Here is an 18,432-nt window from a genome sequence, read left to right on the forward strand (position 1 = left end):
CAGTATGTGATTCCTGACAGATCATTCATACTTTGGATCAAAACATCTGCTAGAAAAGAGGAGGGAAAAAAAGGTTGCTATCTGTCACTTTTGACAATGGCACAATTCTGAAACACTACAAAAACCAGTTCCATGTTTATTTTAACACATCCTAGACTTGAGTCAACCCTCAAGGGCTTACTGATCTGAAAATAAATATCTAAGATGAGGTTCTTAAAGTATTCTTTATTAATATCATTAGAAGTTGCAGAAACAACTTTCTTGTAATATAAAGGCACAGGGAGACAGCTTTGATAAAATATTCCAAACAAACAGTAACTTACAGTACAAAAGGACAATTTTAATGCACATACAAACCCCAAACATCTCATTCAAAAATATTTCACCATGTTCATCAATAATAATGGGCAATGATTAAAAATATAAACTGTTATTGTACAATAAATATCTGACAGGTGCAAATGGAACAAGATTTATTGCTCTCCACAATGTTTTCCCTGTAGTGTTTTTGTTGTAGTGGGTTTTTTGTTGGGGTTTTTTCTTTGTTTTTTTTTGGTTTGGTTTGGTTTCTTAAAGTTCCAAATTCCTTTTATAATCAGCTTTAGTGACTTATTTCTGGAGGAGCTAAACCCCAAACAAAATGTAACAGAACATTCTTACAGTTACATAACTGTCTTAAGTAGTGACCACAACTGGCAGTGTTTGTTCCTTTCACAACTCCAACAATCGTACTCCACTCGCTCCTTGGGAAATGTGGTAGATGTTTAAAAATCAACTTTAGTGGTAAGTCAAGGCTTCTATGGTAGGGTAGTAGTACCTAGTCTGAGGGTGAGTCTGTTTTCCTCAGTTTAGATGAAAAGTAACATGAACCTCCTCTGACAGCTTGTGCCAGAACAAGCACATAAAACTATTCAAATGAGGGGAAAAATTAAGACTAAAAGCTGCATTGGACATTCCAGCTTCAGAAAACAAGACAACGGATTGGGAGCAAATCAGGACTACAGAGGTAATGATGACTTAGAGTGAGAATCTCCAATTATAAAATATCCTTAATCACAAAGTTGGAAAAGACCTTTAAGATCATCAAGTCCAACCATCAACTCAGCACCATCACCATGTTCACCATTATACTATGGCCTGAAAATACAGTGACTTAAGAAATGAAAAAGCACTCTGCATCTCTGTATGGCTCCACTTTGAGCTTTGAGGAAGAAAGGTTAGTCAGTGAGTTTGCTATTTTCCTCACCTTGTACTTGCAGCAACAGGTTCCATCAGTTTTTTGATGCAGGACAGGAGGCATCCTAACTCTGCTCTTGAAAGTAGCACACACTACTTTGCTCAGAATTCAGTTTAGCTTGTACAAAATGTTGTCTGATACACACATTTAAGAAATATAAGTTTCCTTCATTACTGTTACAAGAAGTAATATGCATACATTTCCTAAGAGTATCTTTGTATGAATAAGACTTCGGGAAAATGAAGCATAGTAGTTGAAGAAAAAAAAAAAAAAAAAAGGCAAAACCAAAAACTGAGGAGCAAGCTTTGAAGTGAGTTCTTGTAGCAGTAACTGAGGTTTTTATAAAAACTGTAATTTATGAGAACAACTCCATATTTACACAAACCTCAACAAGTCAGTTTTAACTGCACTGGGAATAGTCAAACTTAGTTCAGGAAAAGGTACCTAGAGTGAGTACACCTTACTGGTAAACCAAAAGATGAATATTCAGTAAACTCCATTATATCTGTATTCAACAGAATTGGAAATGATATAAAACAAACTGCTAACTTTCTTGACATTATTATTAAAATTAGAGATTTCTTCTAGTGTAAGTGCACAGTTTTAGAAGTTCTTCAGAGAGTAACCAAGGACCTCCAAAATCTGAATTTTGAAAAATTATTAACTTCACCACAATATAGCATTTTTTTCTTTACTATTTGTTTAGAAACTAATAAAACCATTTTCTTTGGTTTATGCTTAACTACACCAGACTAGTGAATTTTTATTTTTAGTCAAGCTTCTATCCCAATTTAAATTAATACAGATCTTTTTATTGTAGTGTTTCTCCCACTCTAAAATTATCTCTGTTAAAAACAAGAGTTTGCTCATACCATGATTTCCTGCTGAACAGTTGTGTATATCCTGGCATGAAGGGAAAGTTTTGTACAACAGTTACATTAAGTGATACTTCCAATGGCAGAACTACAAAAGACATGAAATGAATATTTGTTCAAGTGACATTTGAATTTATGATGATTTTAAAGAAATAAACCACAATGTCTAAGTATAGTAAAATACAGTGTAAAACCCCCTAAAATTAGACAGTAAACTTGGGAATTCTGCACTCACAGTAGGAATGTTCTGCACAGCATTAACATGAAAGCCTGTTCAATTTGAAACAATGCCGAAGCTAGATTTACCTGGATGTAAATGCCACTTCAAGGTGTTTAAACAAACAAAAACAAGACAATGATTTCAGGAAAAAGGCCTTTAAAACAGGCCACCAGTCTAACTTGACTTTCCAAGTAAGAACATCAGCTTCACAAAACTGTGACACTAATGCAGTTTTATGTAAAGTACCCTTTGACACACAAGCTGTCAATTAAGCTATCACAGTCTTTTGTGACCTACTCCCTTTTAAACAGTTAGGGAGACCAGTCAATAGTAGCTCAAGTTTTAATTCAGTAAGTACCTGTCTGCTTGCAAAGGAACATTATTAACACCATAAAATTCTATTTTTACGGTATTTAGAAAACTGATAAACTAGGGGTTCTTTTATTCTCTCTTTTGAACACGCAAGTCCAAAACTTCATTCTCTATGTGTCTTCGCAATAGTGTTTTAGCCAGTGTTGCAAAAGAGCTTCACTGTGGACTACCTGACGTTGTTACTGAGCTGTGCAAGGTATTCCCGCAGTTCCTTGGCGGCCTGGAATCGGCCGTAGCGCTTCTTTGGGTTGGCACACTCGTCCAGCAGGGCCTCCAGGCGCCCCTCTTTGGCAATTTCAGCTGGGGGGTCGTGCAGGAGCCCCCCCGAAGTGCCACGCCACGTGGCGTGTCTGGATAAAAGGTTCTGACAAACAGCATAGTAATTGTGGTCCACAGTGACACGAGCACAAAGAATCTCCTTTGAGAAGGACAGACAAGCTTCTTTATCACAGTCATCAAACTTGCTTTCATACCACACGTCCCAGTTTTCAGGTTTATCTGTGAAATATAAGGAGACAGTAAAAAAAAAAAAAAAAATGAGAGGAGGAAAGAGCATAAGTGTATCTGAATACAATCAGAAGCTCAATACAGAGCAAACTGCTAATATTTAAACTAACTTTGTTTAGACAAACTCTTTAATGTTCCAGTCTAAAATTGCACCTGACAGTTTGATACACCCTTTTGCTGAAATGGTCCTGGCGATACAAAAAATTAGGGGAAGAAAGAAAAGAGAGTAAAATAGATAGCAAAGAGAGGAAAGCAAAAAAAGCAGCACAGTAAAACACATGAAATCTACACTCACACATACCCAGAGGAAAAAATGTTGCATATGCAAGTACAAGAGAGCAATCCACAACCAAAGTTGAGAGAAAAACAAACAAGCAACATAATTTATTTTAGCAACATAGATTTGGTTTCTCCAGTTGCCCTGGAAACTAATGCTGGCAAGTGGTCTAACAAAGACTAAAAAAAACATTGCAAAGTAATTGCCATAAACTTCTGAAACTTTATCTTCTATTTACTTTAGACATATTACTGTACAGTGCAACTGGACAGAATGTACATATTCAAATATCTAAACAGGCATATTAATCACTGTGGACAGAGACTGTTTCATGACTCTTTCCGAAAGATTAATGAAATCAGTATTAAATGTCAAGTTTATACAAAGACTAAGATCTGTCTCATGTCCTCATTTGTTTTCTCTGTTCTTGATTGTTAGATCGCAAATCACGCAGTAAAATCCCAGTTAGAGCCAAATTAGTCTGAGACTATAGACAACAGATGTAAGTGTGACACTTCCAGCATTCGGCTTCTGCAAGAAGTTACTTGCTCCTATTTCACATGCACATCAACTTCTTCAGAGTTCATTCGGTCATATTTGTGACTAAGCAATTCCAACATGCTTCAAAAATCAAAGTCGTCAGTAATACTATTTTAAAAGGGTGGAAAAAGAAAAGAAAAAAAAAAGAGAAGAAAGTTCTAAAGTAAATGTACTGAATATCCAATACATTAAAAGGTTTTCTTGGTAGGCTCAGACAGTTTTAGTCTAAGGTCCTTGAGGATATATAATAAATCTAATTAAAAAACAACCAAGCAACCTCAAAACAAACTTCCTTGTAGAAAAGCACGTGGATAGAAAAAAAGTCTTAAAACAGCACAATGTATGAACTCTATACACAAAGCTTAAAAAAAAAAATCCATTCACCCAAGGCAGACTGGAATCACTTGACCTGTTGCCATGAACCTCTGCAGAACCCAGGGTTTCACGCTCAGTGTCTCCTGCAGAACCCAGGGTTTCATGCTCAGTGTCTCCAGCCCTTATGTCTGTCACATTTTCCTTATAAGCTCAAAAGTAATATAAACCTATGTAATGCCACTTTGTCAAACATCTCTCCCGCTGCCACTGCTTTGAGCTTTTACAGTTGACAGAAAGATGAATGAATTTTCTCTATTCCCATTTGGAAACAGCACTAAAATTACCCATTCCTTCAGTTCCATTATTACAGAGCACCAACTGGAACAGCCGAACCCAAGGCAGGCTGTGGAACTAAGGCACTAACACTGCCTTGTCATTCACAGACAGTAGAATGCCAAGCCTTCCATCCTTACGCAGGTGTCTGGAAAAGACAGAAGGAACTGTCTACCTTAACTAAGGTAGACAAGACAGCCCAGGCAGCTTTCCTGTCTGTCTGTCCATCCATCTGTACAAACACATCCAATGCCCACAACTCTCTCCTCCCACCCCCACCTCTCCATTTCTGCAGGTTTACAGAGCTTAAAAGAACATGTAAATCGTGTCCAGGTATGCTCAACACCTCATGAAAGTGACACATTGGTCAAGTTAATTAGTAGTCTAATTGAAAAAGAAAGCAGAAAAAGAAGAAAAAGAAAACAGCTTTCCAGAAGAAAGCTAATTAATCTGTTAATTAGTAGTCTAGTTGTAAAGCCAACAAAATAGGCATTCAGCAACTACGCATACATTAAATATTGCATTTGCAGAGGCAGAAGTGAGACACGTGGGGTGAGGGCAGTGAAAGAAGACACTTACTTTGTCTGATTAACCTTTTGTCTGCTACCAGAACGTTTTCTGCATCTACAATGATAACTTTCCCATCTCTTGGTCCAACTGCAAAGTTGTCAAAGCTGACATCAAGGAGGTAGAGTGCAAATTCAAAGTCATTATTTGTCAGCTGCTCAGCTATTTCCATCAATTGCCAGGCCAGATCCACTCGTTTCTCCCATGGTGCATTAAAGTAACTCCACAGCTCTTCTCCGACGTAATTGACAGCCACCATTCTTCCACATGCTCCCAAGTACTTTGCGAATGGCCAGCCCTCGTCAGATGGAAAACTCTGTATTTCAAAAATATTTTAAAGATTCAATTAATACAAAACAGCTTAGATACTTTTAAAGGCTTTTCAATAACATTTAGATCAGAAACCTGTAAATATCCATCCACACTATATTTCCATATGCTTCTAAGTTTTGAAGGGAAAACAAAAACAACACAAAATATATTTATGTGAGCAAAGGTCCTGCTGGGCTAATAAACAGAAAGAGCTAAAGGACCTGAAACAACATATGACCCATATCTAGCTTTCCATATACTATACACACACACACACATACATATTCACATACACAATTCCACCAACCATCTTTATCTCTTGGTGTTTTATTACACATTTGTTGTAGTAATGCAAGTATGCTTCCCACCAAGGTAACTTTGCATTTGATATTTTTAATTAAAACTAATTCTTTTAATAACCTAAAGGAAAAAACTTTACAAAGTGCCACCTCCTTCTCTCCAACATTGTCCCTTCCATTTTTCCCAGTTAACTGGATTCCTTTAAGGATCTTCTCACTTAAGATCTCTCACAGAGAGGATTACAGAAGAGATTAAGATACAAAAGCACACTTAGGGTATTTTATGTTTCTAGTATACCTTAACAGTCTACCTCTTGATTAATTGTCATATACATATTCTGTGTGCTTATCACACACAGACACATAACATTTTTATCAAAAGTAAAATCTGTCTCTAAGTGTAGCTTTCTTGGAAGCTAACACAAGAGACTGAAGAGTAATAACATACTCCAAACAATTACAAAACAACCCACAACACACCAGCACATTCTTCCTACTTCAGTTGTGCTGAATGTGCCCTAAGACTTCAATAGGAACAGGCAAGTACTGAAAAGGTACCCTCCCAACTGTGGAGAAATAGTGAATAGGAAACCACAAAAATACTTGATTTAAGAAGCCCCAAATTCAGAGAAGTTAGCACTCTAAGAATATGACATACACCAATTCTAACTAACAGGACATACCACTGTGCACATGCCCCTTCCTGGTGCACTACCTTGCTATGGTGTCACCTGACAAGTCAGGATCAGTTCTTCAACAATAATGCAGCAAAGGTTGGGTTGAACAGCATGATGGGTTTCAGGATGAACAGAACCTCCTGATACCCACAGTGGCAGAAAACATTTATGGTTTATTGGGAAAAGAGACACTTGGAGAACAGATCTGAACCACAAGACCAGTCAGGGAAGAAGTGCCTAACATACCAAACCTTGTCTTGTACACATTAAATTAAAATCATGATTAACATTTATAGTTGACATTTTTATGGCAAAATCCATTAAGCTGCTCTCAGGTGGAAAAATGTCGAAGACAATTTCTGGGTAAGTAACCATGTTTACCATTGCAAAGAAGAACCTTTCTTGGTTGGTCAAAAGGACATCAGAGCCAGAGATTAATAACAGAATAGGTTCAAAATTTTTGGGGTCCCTACATGTCTGAACTTCAACTCTATTTTTGTCACTGATCTACCTATATAAGCAAATCAGGTCATGATAAGTCCTAATAATACAGAACTAATTTGAGAGGTTTGACACCAGCACGACATTTTCAAGCTGTGATCCCATATAACTGAGCAGAACTAAATCTCTCTCCACCAACTGAATCTACTATGCAATAGGGACAACATTATCCCATCTCTAGGCCTGTTTACCTGCAAGTTTCAGGGCAATTTATGAAGTTGAATTTGATGGAGGGAGCTTTGGGGGGTTTTTTTTGCTTATTTTTTGCTTAGCAGAATAACCTTCCAACAACTGAATTATGTGCTAATTCAGTGTTCCTTATTTGGCTGTGGCACCAATAAACATTACGAAAGTGATATTTCAAGCACACATATCCCTACTGTATTCAGTTCTGGAGCAAAACAAAACAAGAAGCAAATGGCCTTTGTCCATCAAATGAAATTAATTATTTACAAAGGAACAAACTCCAACTACTTTACCCACATCATATAAAGTCATATCTTATACTGGAGAAAATTTACCTGATTACATTTTCTGATAAACACAGGTTTAGCTGATTTCACCAACTGTGCATAACATTTTCATATTGCACCATTTTATCAGCATTCAATTCAATAATGCCTAAATGTTTTTGTTTAACTTTGGACCACCCCACTTCTTTTCTTTTCCACCCTTCTTTTCTATACTCCAATCCTGCCCTGCTTATGACTTTGCCTCCATTTCCACCCACAAATTCAACCACAAACAGTTGAAGCTGGCAAAGGATGTGCTACCACTGGAAGTAGAGGTGTCCATCTCTCCCAAGCCAAGCACACTCACTTCCATCCCTTCCTTCATGTCATTTGGAAAGCAAGGCAGTTGGTACTGGCTGGGCTGGTGTTCCCTTGGATCCATCTCATCACATCACCACACTATGCCAGGACTGTACTGGTAAAAGGAAGGGAGATGGCCTGAACAGACAGGTGCAGAAGAAGGAAGGAGCTGAGTTTTCCTTTCCAGCAGCAGCAGGGATTTATGTAATGGCTTAAAGTGATTTTCAAAGTACAGTGTTAGTCACTGATCTTCAAAACACATCTATTATGCTCCCTGCTCTGTGTGCATTGAAATTCATTTCACACAAGAAATGCTAGGAGCAGTTAGGTTTATTCAGAAGTGAACACCCTTCCTACTACCAGCACAATATCTGCATGCCACACTGTAACACAGATATATTTATAACACGGTGGCAATAAAAAGATCTTTTGACAACAGGAGTGCAGGGAATCCTGCCAACATCTGCACATGTACAAACAACATCTCTGCTTTGGCCCCCTTCCAACTGGCATGTAACAGCCACATCTACACTTCATTACCCGAGTCAGTAGCCGAAGAAGGGGATAAAAATATGTGCAAGTGCCTCATTCAGCAGTTTTTATATTCACTTGGTGAATTTGACAAGAATATTAATTGAAGTGCAGATCTCTTGTCTTTGCAAGCAGCGATTTGTAACTTTGTATACTATTCTATTTTCAAAGCAGCTTTTTAAGAGGAAACCGCCGCTAACATGAAGATTTTTTTTCTTCATGTATTAAAACTTTGAAGGCCAGTAAGATATGAACACTAATTTCTATGGTTAATAAACACGTTTTCCATGAAAAATCTGCATTTAGAAAAAAAAAAAAGCTTAGTACAGTACTGCCAAAAATGTGATTTCTGTGGAGCAATGCATAACATTATTTTAGGTTTTAATTCTCAAATTATTATTAGTATAAATTTTTAATTAGATCATTTTGTACTTTAATATGCTACTGGAAGACCTAAAAATGTGCATTTGAGAATTAAGATAAAAACTAAGCTCTTGTTCAAAAGCAGAAACAGCTGTCTGACAAAAGAATCTGATTCTGATGCACCCACTCACATTTTATCTGTGAACACACACAAACGCCATGAAAACCACAAATTTTTAAAAGTGTTTTAAAATAAAATAATGCATATAAAAAACTACGAATAGGTAGCTTAGTAAGTTTCCCCTCATTAAAATTATCTCTTTATTCAGAGAAATATGTATAATCTAACAGAAAGATGGAAAACATTAAAGATGACAAAAAAATTGTTACCTCCATTCCCAGTGACACATCGACAAAACATTTTAGTTGTCCTAATTAGTGTAGCTCCAAGATATCTCTCTAAGCTAGACTTAAAATACTAAATAAACCCTGTCAGATGGACAAAGGGCATGTTGTTCCTGAAAGAATAATACTGAATTTATGTTTTTAAAACAAACACAGTGTAGTCTCAGAATAAATATTAAGAATTAATAGAGCGAATTTATCACTTCACTGAAGCATAAAACACACTGTCAGTGCATTTGTCTTCCTCACTTCCATCTGTCTAAACCTTAGAAGATACACAAATCTGCCAGTGGTTCTTGTTCAGAGCTGTGAGTTAGACCAGGCAGTGAAGACTCATCAGCTTGAAGCTGATAAGGCCTATTGTAATCTGCAATAACACAAATCCCCCTTGAATTAAACACTTAAAAGAATATTAGTTTATCATAATCAGCATATAATTCATCCTAATAATCAAGACCAAAAAAAGCCAAACCAATTTAAGCAACAACTGACATCTCTGAGCTATTGTTCCACTGTACCATTAAAAAACATTTTTTTATTTTTGAAGCTATTCCAGAGGATGCCACATGTCACTTTATGCCTGCATAAAGTTCCAGCTCAGAAGGAAAAAAAAACAACACAAACCCCACCCAAACAAAGAGCTACACCTCACACACAATGAAATTTAAAAAACACATGCAAAACGGAGTGGGGACTCCTCTCCTTATGACCCTGAAGAACTTCATGGCAAAATTACACTCTTCATGACACCTTCACTAAAATCATCCTACTAAACTGTGTTTGCCCAGGCACAAACTGGCTTGGCAAGGAGAATTTAAATAACATGCTCTTCCTCAAAAGGAAAGTTAGTTTCTCTCAGAGTACTGTTGAGTACTGCAGTGTAAACAAAAGGAGCACTCCTATTAGTCACCAAGGCTAACAGGTAACACTCTAGAACCACAAAGAGCTGGAGAGCAGATTTTACAGTGATGCTTTTCAGAGCAAAGAAGGTTAAAAAGCACAGTCTAAACGAAGCCTTTTGTCTGGAGATGATCCACATTCTGGAAGATATGCATTCAAGTGTATTTCTGAATGCTAGTGAGTATAGTGAAAACCATTTAGTCCGCAACTATATGCCAAACCATTTGACATTTACCTAGAACTCCCACAAAAGTTATACATATATAGCCTACATACACAGAGTGAAGAGGTGATTTCATTGAGTACTCCAAATATTAGTGTTCCCACTGAAATGATGCTTCTTTCATTCAATTGACTTTTGTTCACTTTGATTACATTTCAGCCAGTTACTACATACAATTCATGCCAACAAGAGGTACATACCAGGCTTAATTGACACAGTATAGGAAAAAATATGCAACAAACTCTAAATATTCAGAATTAGAAGTTGCTCGATTATTAAGTTGAGCACTTGAACTGTAAAAGTTACAATTCACAATGTCAGTAGAAGTATGCCATTTTTCCAAACAAATTAATAGATAATGATTGAACCTGAGAACCATAGCAAAGCAAATTTAATGTCATTACTGGTTGTTACCTGTTCGAATTAGTTTGTAGTTCATAAAACTTTGTTCAGATTAAATTTGCGAGAGATGAAAATTATCACTGTGTATTTATTTCTGAGTTATGAGACTGGAATATATCACTATAAAGGACTCCCAGCCGAGATGGCCTACTCTTATTTTTGAAAATTACTTTGCAAAATTTGAGACTAAAATAAAGCTTCAATTACTTAATTCAGGGAAGTAAAACACAGGTCCCTCTATACAACAGACACCAGAATAACACTGTTTTTACAAGGTTTCAAACGTGGGGTAAAAATCTTTTTTTGTGCTACTGAAAACTGCACAAGTTACAATATCTCAGGAGAACTTTTATTTAAGTCTGTATAGTGATTTCCCAAAAGCCTCTAAATTCAGAACAGCCATTCATCATAGTACTACTACTACATCATGTAGACTACTTTAAATATCCCTTATACTTTACTTTCATGTCTTCACTCTAGGAAAGTTTCACCAGAAAGAAGGATGAAAATAATTTTGATAATTTAAGGACCATAACTAAATACAACATAGTAAACATGACAAGTATGAGCCAGTTCTGGTCTAATATATGTAGTCATGTCACTGTAAAAAATGATTCTTCAGTTTTCAATACAACCAAATTAGTGGAATATTCTTGTAACACAAGGCCACTCAATTTTAACTCAACCAAGAAAAAAAAATGTGTTTCTTTTAAGAATGTGCACAATGGAAATTCAGTATATCAAAATACCAATATCTGTATGAGCCAGGACTTTATTACAAGTCCATTCAAGGACATGTCAGGAAGTGCAAATAGCTGCCTTTAATCCACTTCTTGGTATTTGGCAACAGAATTACGGATCAGAAACACTAAATTGAGTAATGAAGGAAGTTTAAAAGGTACCAAGTATTAAAACTGAATTGACATTCTACGTTGTACCAATGTATTTGGAATAGAACTACAGAAAATAACCTATGACTAGAACAGTGTGTATGATAAAAAATAGAAAAGAGAAATCCCAAGCAAGAACATTTGCCCATTTACTTCTTACTGAGTTATGTATGGATCAGCAAAAAGATTCTGTGGAACATTTGGCTAAATTGCTACTTTGAGTGAATCCAGTGCAAGAAATTGTTTCAAACTGATCACAGTTAATGTTTTAATATATGTTTACCAGATGTCAATTATTGTTCTTCCCGTAACAAAGCCAAACAGAAAGCCCACTGATGACATGAAGAGAAACCAGAAGAATTTTAGGTTATGTGGCAACAGACTGTTCATGCAGAGTAATTATACTGGGAATAGAGATACAGCTGTTTGGTTTCATTTGTTTTGTTTTGTTTTTTCCCCCCACAAGGAATAAGAATGATCAGAAGTCGTGAGAAGAATAAAGTCATTAAGCTTAAAGCATTCAGAAAGCTAAAATCATATCTGAAGGAGGGGCCATGATTTACACAATCTATTAAAAACACAGAAATACTGCTATTTGGCACATAGCTTTTGGCATTTTTCTTAGAGTCAAAAAAATAAAAGTCCTTGAGACTTGTAATCTACATACAAGATACAAATGTTTGGTATCATTCTTTGAAGAATCTCCATTTATAGAGGTTGTTAAAAGCTACAGCTCTAGACAAAGTTGCCTTAATGCATTCTGGATTTAATTGACAGATACCTTTTACAGTCTGAAAAAATCTTCAGTACGTGCAAGTATTTTATTTTAATAGCAAAGTATCTGTGCCAATTTTAAGTTTGCTTTTTGTGCTGGTTTTGACAGAGATCAAGTTAACTTTTTCCACAGTAGCTGGTATGGGGCTGTGTTTTGGATTTGTGCTGAAAACAACATCGGTAATTCAGGGACGTTTCAGTTATCTCTGAGCAGTGATTACACACAGCCAAGGTCTTTTCTCTCCTCATCCCACCAGAGAAGGGCATGGGGGTGCATTAGAAGCTGGGAGGGGGCACAGCCAGGACAGGTGACCCCAAGTGACCCCGGGGATATTCCATTCCATATGGTGTCATGCTCAGCATATGAAGCTGGGGGAAGGAGGAGGAAGGGTGGACATCCAGAGTGATGGTGTTTGTCTTTCCAAGTCACCACTGAGTGTGAGGGAGCCTGGGGATGGCTGAGCACCTGCCTGCCCACGGCAAGTGGTGAATGAATCCCCTGTTTGGCTTTGCTTGTGCTCACAGCCTTTGCTTTACTTATTAAACTGTCTTCATCTCAACCCACAGGTTCTCACTTTCACTCTTCCAGTTCTCTCCCCATCCCACTGTGAGGGGAAGGAGCAAGGGGCTGAGCTGCTGGTTGGGGCTAAACCACAACACTCAGAAAGCAAAGCAAACACACCAACATTTCCATAGGGCACCTGGCAATCTTGTACACCAACACCATGGCCAGCACAAAGGCAAGACTGAGTGTTTCAAGACCAGCTCTAGGTGCACTTTTGCCACGACAATTTACAGAACCCATGTTTCAGTTTCGCCAAGACAGATGTAACCTCTCTTTTCAGCTAACCATGAGTTTTTAGGAGAAATACAGCCACTTTACTGAAAAACACAGAAACAATTTCTTACTTCAGCAGTCTTGAGTTACACTGTAGTTCCCTCAACTCCCAGAACAAGGAATTCTCTGCTTTACCCTGGATTTAGGGCATTGCTGTTTTTTCATGTTTAAGTACAAAGCTTAAAAAACTCTGCCACTGGCAAAATGTGTTGGACAATGTGTGGTTGCACACCATGGCTCACTGCACGGCAGCTACGGCAGCACAGCAACAGCAGCTCCAAAACTGTAACAAACAGCCACGGTGGATCTAAACAGGACATCTGGAGGCTGACAGATATCAGTGCAGGAGCTCTATGAAAAATAAGAGGTATGCCTAGAGAACAATTTCTGTAAGAGTCAAAGACTGCACAACAATCTTAGTTTCTACAGAAATAAGCAATAGGCAGCACACGTTTTGATTCTTTCTATTAACAGGAAGTTTATGTTCCTACTTGTCCATAAAGATAAAAATTAACAATGTTACTTCATAAAACTGAATAACATCCACTATTTATACAGATATCACCATTTAAAACAATGAAGAATGTTTCTCCACTACAGCTATTTGACAAGACAAACTAGAAGCTGGGTGGTTTATAACAAATCACATGATGAAGACCAATCTACTTACACCCACACTGGCTCAATGAATTCTGCAAAGAGTCAATAGTCACACTGCACTCAGTCTGTAATCCAATCCATTTTTTAAATTTTGCTACTTCTTCCCAAGGCAACTTTGGCCAACCTATCTTTGCAAGTGTTTGATACACACAGTCATCATATTCAGTTCCAAATCAGACACCATGTACAGATCCTGTTCTCCAGGTGATTCCTATTTAAAATACTGTTTTCCATTGAATGAGTTGAACAGCAGCAAGTTTTGTTGTTGCTTTTGTCTGAATAAGGTGTTAATGTTTATATGAAATACTGGTGTAGGGGTAGCAGATTTTGATTACATATCTGACCTTATTTTATTCAAAAGTATTCACCTTTATTGCAGAAAATAACTATTGGAAAGACAGGAAAAAACTCAAACCTATCAGAAATCAAACCTTAAGCATATTTGTTCTTGCATTCAAATGCGAATTCAGATGAAAAATGTGAGAGGATTTCAATAGTGACTAGTTTAGAAGATTCTACAAAAGTAAAATTAATATTTTAATACCCCAAATAATACATAAACTGTACTGAGCAATACTGCAACTGTCTTTCCATTTGCTTAATGAAGTAAAATGGAAAAAGGGGCTGAATTCTTCCTTGAGTACATCTACACAACCGTTTAACAAATGTGGACAGGAAAGTTAAAAAAAATACAAATACTGAGTTAGGATTACTGTGAGTTTTATACTTTTGATATGGATCCCTGAACAGTAGTATCATATTATGGGTTAAAGCCCCACCTGAAAAATTCCTACAGCAGAAGCCATAACTCAGTTGTGACAACAGTTCATAAGCAACACCAGTATAGGAACAATCCATACCCCAAACAGGCTACAAACTAAAATCCCAATCTCTGATGAAAAGTTTTATAATCCACAAATTACTATCTCTAGTAGATGACTACAGTGGATTTTCTATTATAAATGAGAAAGATCAAGCTTTAAATTCAGTGTCTATTTACATTTGGCTGCTCCTATAACACAATTAAACAACACAGAACATGAATGTACTGAACATGGAAAGTTTTGACATTATCTCCACTTCTAAACCAAAACTGTTACAAATAACAGTGTTCAAACAGTCACTGTAGTGTTCTATAAAAAGCTCAGGGTAAAAACAAGCAATATGTTTCCTTGTGCCTTCTGGTGACAAAAGGACAGCATCAGTTAAATGCCTCAATTTATTAATCGATTTATTTATTTTAAATTAAAATCTGATTCTTCACATGACATCATGCAGGTTCCTTTCTTGGAAGCAGCTGATTTTTAGAACAATTTTGGAACAATTTTTAGAACCCTACAAGCCTCATTCCCATAGCAATAACTGCCTTCATCAATACTGCAAAAACTACACCATAAAACATTTTACATATGTTATGTATAAATACAAACAACCTTCTTGGTAGTCAGTTATCAGTTCTACAAAGCAACTTCACCTCTGGGAGTGCCTTGCATCGTGTTGTTGCAAGAGATGCATAACACAGAATTACCCATTTCTTACATGTTTCTCAGGTAGAGGCTGAGCCTGGAGTGCTATGGAACAGGAAGAGTTCATTCATTCAGATTCATATATTTAAGACATTTCATTCCCAACTCAGGGAAGGTATTCCAACCTCGAGTACCCATTGCCAATTGAATTACAACTCTTTTGCAAAACACACTAAGAGTGTTTCAGCACACCAAGGTGTGCTGAAGATCCCCAGAAATATTTTCCAAGATACGCCTATTCATCAAAATTTACTAGATTCTGTAGAACACTTTTGATCTGTTAAGAGGTGACAGGCAACACTACCACACTCTGCACTGGTAAAGGCTGCCTCCCTTCCCACCAACTCGACCTGCTCTGCTCTCAGCAGCACCTTCGCTACACGGCAAGCAAAGTGCTGCTTAAGTTCACGACCAAAGATTTTCTTGTCTTAGACAGATCTGTTTGACAGTATCAGGACTCATCTACAGCTCATCAAGAAGCTGACAAGAATCAAGGCTCTTAACTAGTGCTGCCCACTGCCTTTGATCCAGCCCATAGCAGTAAATGCTGCAAGTGTGCCATACCCTTTGTCTGTAAACAGTACGTTGCCCCTGTGAATTATGAAGAAATACAGAGCTGTTTTCTGGCCCTGCAGGTCTGGGCTCAGTTTGTTGGAACCAGTGTCCAAAACCAGAAATTTAAGTTGTATGAAATGCAGCCAAAACAAATGAATTCTCAAAGAATATACTCAGCAAAGCAAAGCAGTTTTTATTTTCTTATTTAAGTGGAGCTTCTTTTCTAACTGTGCTCAGGAGCAACTTCTCGGCAAAATGGAAGAGACACACTCTACCCTAAAGTCTGCCGAGAAGCAAACTGTAAACTTACTCTGAAAACAAAACTGAAGAGCTGTACCTGAAGAGACTGAAGGGCAGAAGACATACTACCCAAACCCATATTTTTACTTAGGTTCATAAATACATCTTCTAGAAATTAGTACGTGAACCTGCTGGAGGGTAAAGCCTACAGCACTGCTTTTTAAGCATTTCTTGGCCTCTCACTAGACAAACAGATGTTAATAAAAGTAATCACGAAGTCATGTTTTCAAACGTGTTTGCAAATATTTTTAATCATACATTGGACAAAGGCAAGGACAGTTCAGTAGTTAGACAAAACAACTCCAAGTCCAAACCTACATACTCAAGGCACACTTGGGAGTTCCATCGATAGCATTCAAAGTCAAAATGCAAAGCCCCCCATCTAAATAGATATGCAATAGCAGCAACTCGGTGGTGCCACACAGTAAAAGTTCCCTACGAATTTTTTACGTAAAAATTTTGCTTTAAGCACGAATTTCAGATCTGACCACATAACCAGTCCTCCTAATTAAAGAGCACAAAATACGTAACTGCTGAAAAGGGAACACTGTTCATTTATTTGTCGCCCTATTTTCAGGCTACAAATACCTATTTCTAATTTTTACCAGAGTAACTATATTAAGTTCCTATTAAGAACACGACGTAGCAAATGACTCAGTTCCTAACAACCAAACCACAACAGCATCGCAGTAAAGACTCTACCCGCTATCTACGAACTAAGAAATTAAAGACGGATTATTCCTGCGTAGGAATACATTTATCGTGGGAGACGCTGACACTGAGCTGTACGAAAGGCACAAGTGCAGCAGAGCATCAGCCCACGGCTCTGCCCCGCCGTGTTCCTGCGGGACCGCGGCTGCCGCTGGTACCCGACCGCACGGGCAGGCACAAAGGATGGGGACAGAGTTACTGCCCTGAGGAGGAAGGCACATCGGGAAAATACTTTCTCTTTGAGGGAGAAAGAAGGGAGAGAGCCGATGGGGCTGAATGAGCCAGAGAAAGACCTCCTGCCCGGAGGGTGGAACCGCAGCCCCTCCGCTCAGCCCGCCCCGCCGGTACTTTCGCGAAGCCCCAGCGGGGACCCCGCGCTCCGCCGTGTTCGGCCCCTCGCCCGCAGACACGGCAGGAGGGGCCGCGGCTGGGCCGGAGCTCCCGGCGAGGGTCCCGCCGGCCCGGGGAGCGCCCACCCGGGCCCTGCCCGCCGCGCTTACCTGCAGCACCAGCGGCTCGGGGTTGAAGGCGAGGGTGATGAGGAGCTGCATGCGCTCCGAGTCCTTCAGGTTGCGCAGCAGGAAGCTGCCCGAGTCCTTGGTCTCGGCGTAGCGGCGCACCAGGCGGTCGAGCAGGCGCTGCGAGGGGCAGTGCACCAGGTCGGACCAGCCCTCCACGGCGCCGGGGGTGAGCAGCCGCACGTCGCCGTTCAGGCTGGCGAACTCGGTGGCGGGCAGTGCCTGCAGCAGGTCGCAGCGGCCCCTGCCGGTGGCGCGGCGGCAGATCTTGGTGTCGATGTCGGCGAGCTCCTGCGCCGAGCCCAGGCGCTTCAGCACGACGCGGCGGGAGCCCTCGCGGGGCTCCCCGTACCGCGCGAAGTACACGTTCTTCACGTTGAAGAAGTCCAGCAGCCGCAGGCGGCCCCAGCTCTCCAGCCGCAGCTGCCCGTTCAGGAACTTGCGGCACCAGCTGGTGCCCCAGCAGGCCGGGCACTTATTGAGCTGCAGGAAGCGCCGCTCCGACAGCTCGTTGCGCTGCAGCGAGGCCAGTAGCGAGTGCGTGTTCAGCACCAGCGCCGCCGCCAGGCTGCCCAGCACCGCCAGCTTCACGTAGCGGTACAGCCGCCCCAACTTCAGCGACACCAGCCGCAGCATCGTCCCGGGCCGCGCCGGGCCCCCCGCCCTCCGCCGCGCTCGCTGCCCGCCCCGCCCGCGCCGCGACTCCGGCTCCAATAAACTCCCCGCCTCGCCGCCCGCCCGATAAAAGGCGGCCAAGTTACTGAGGGGCCGGCGGGGAGGGGGAGGGCAGGGGAGGGGGGGCGGTGCCTGCAGCGCGCGGGTCCGGCCGGACCCGCCCCCGGGGAGGGGCCCGGGCGCTGCTGCCGCCGCTCGCACGCGCGGACCCCCCCGGCCCCGCGGGGGCATCGGCACCGCCCCCTCCCGCCGCAGGCCCCGCCCTTCGGGGGCGGGGCCCCGCTCGAGCGCCGCTGGGCGCCGCCAGTTGGCTGCGC

At 40.0% G+C, this 18,432-nt stretch overlaps 1 protein-coding gene across 1 annotated transcript; it reads right to left on the bottom strand.

Moving 5' to 3' along the window:
• Positions 1–205: 205 nt before the first annotated feature.
• On the bottom strand, positions 206–18,145 carry DIPK2A (divergent protein kinase domain 2A). The gene is made up of 3 exons (XM_032698255.1): positions 17,423–18,145; positions 5,256–5,559; positions 206–3,202 (listed from the first exon to the last, which is right to left on the bottom strand). Exons 1-3 carry the CDS (start codon positions 18,074–18,076, stop codon positions 2,871–2,873), a joined length of 1,290 nt encoding a protein of 429 aa, XP_032554146.1. The 5' UTR covers positions 18,077–18,145; the 3' UTR covers positions 206–2,870.
• Between the last annotated feature and the right edge of the window lie 287 nt (positions 18,146–18,432).

Source organism: Chiroxiphia lanceolata, chromosome 10 (assembly GCF_009829145.1).
Source record: "Chiroxiphia lanceolata isolate bChiLan1 chromosome 10, bChiLan1.pri, whole genome shotgun sequence".
Taxonomy (NCBI): domain Eukaryota; kingdom Metazoa; phylum Chordata; class Aves; order Passeriformes; family Pipridae; genus Chiroxiphia; species Chiroxiphia lanceolata.

Coding starts and splice junctions, on each gene's coding strand:
- DIPK2A (XM_032698255.1), bottom strand. CDS start 18,076: ATGCTGCGGCTGGTGTCGCTGAAGTTGGGGCGGCTGTACCGCTACGTG. Junction 5,560..17,422: donor CCGAGCCGCTGGTGCTGCAG/GTAAGCGCGGCG, acceptor TTTGAAATACAG/AGTTTTCCATCTGACGAGGG. Junction 3,203..5,255: donor CAAAAGGTTAATCAGACAAA/GTAAGTGTCTTC, acceptor TATATTTCACAG/ATAAACCTGAAAACTGGGAC.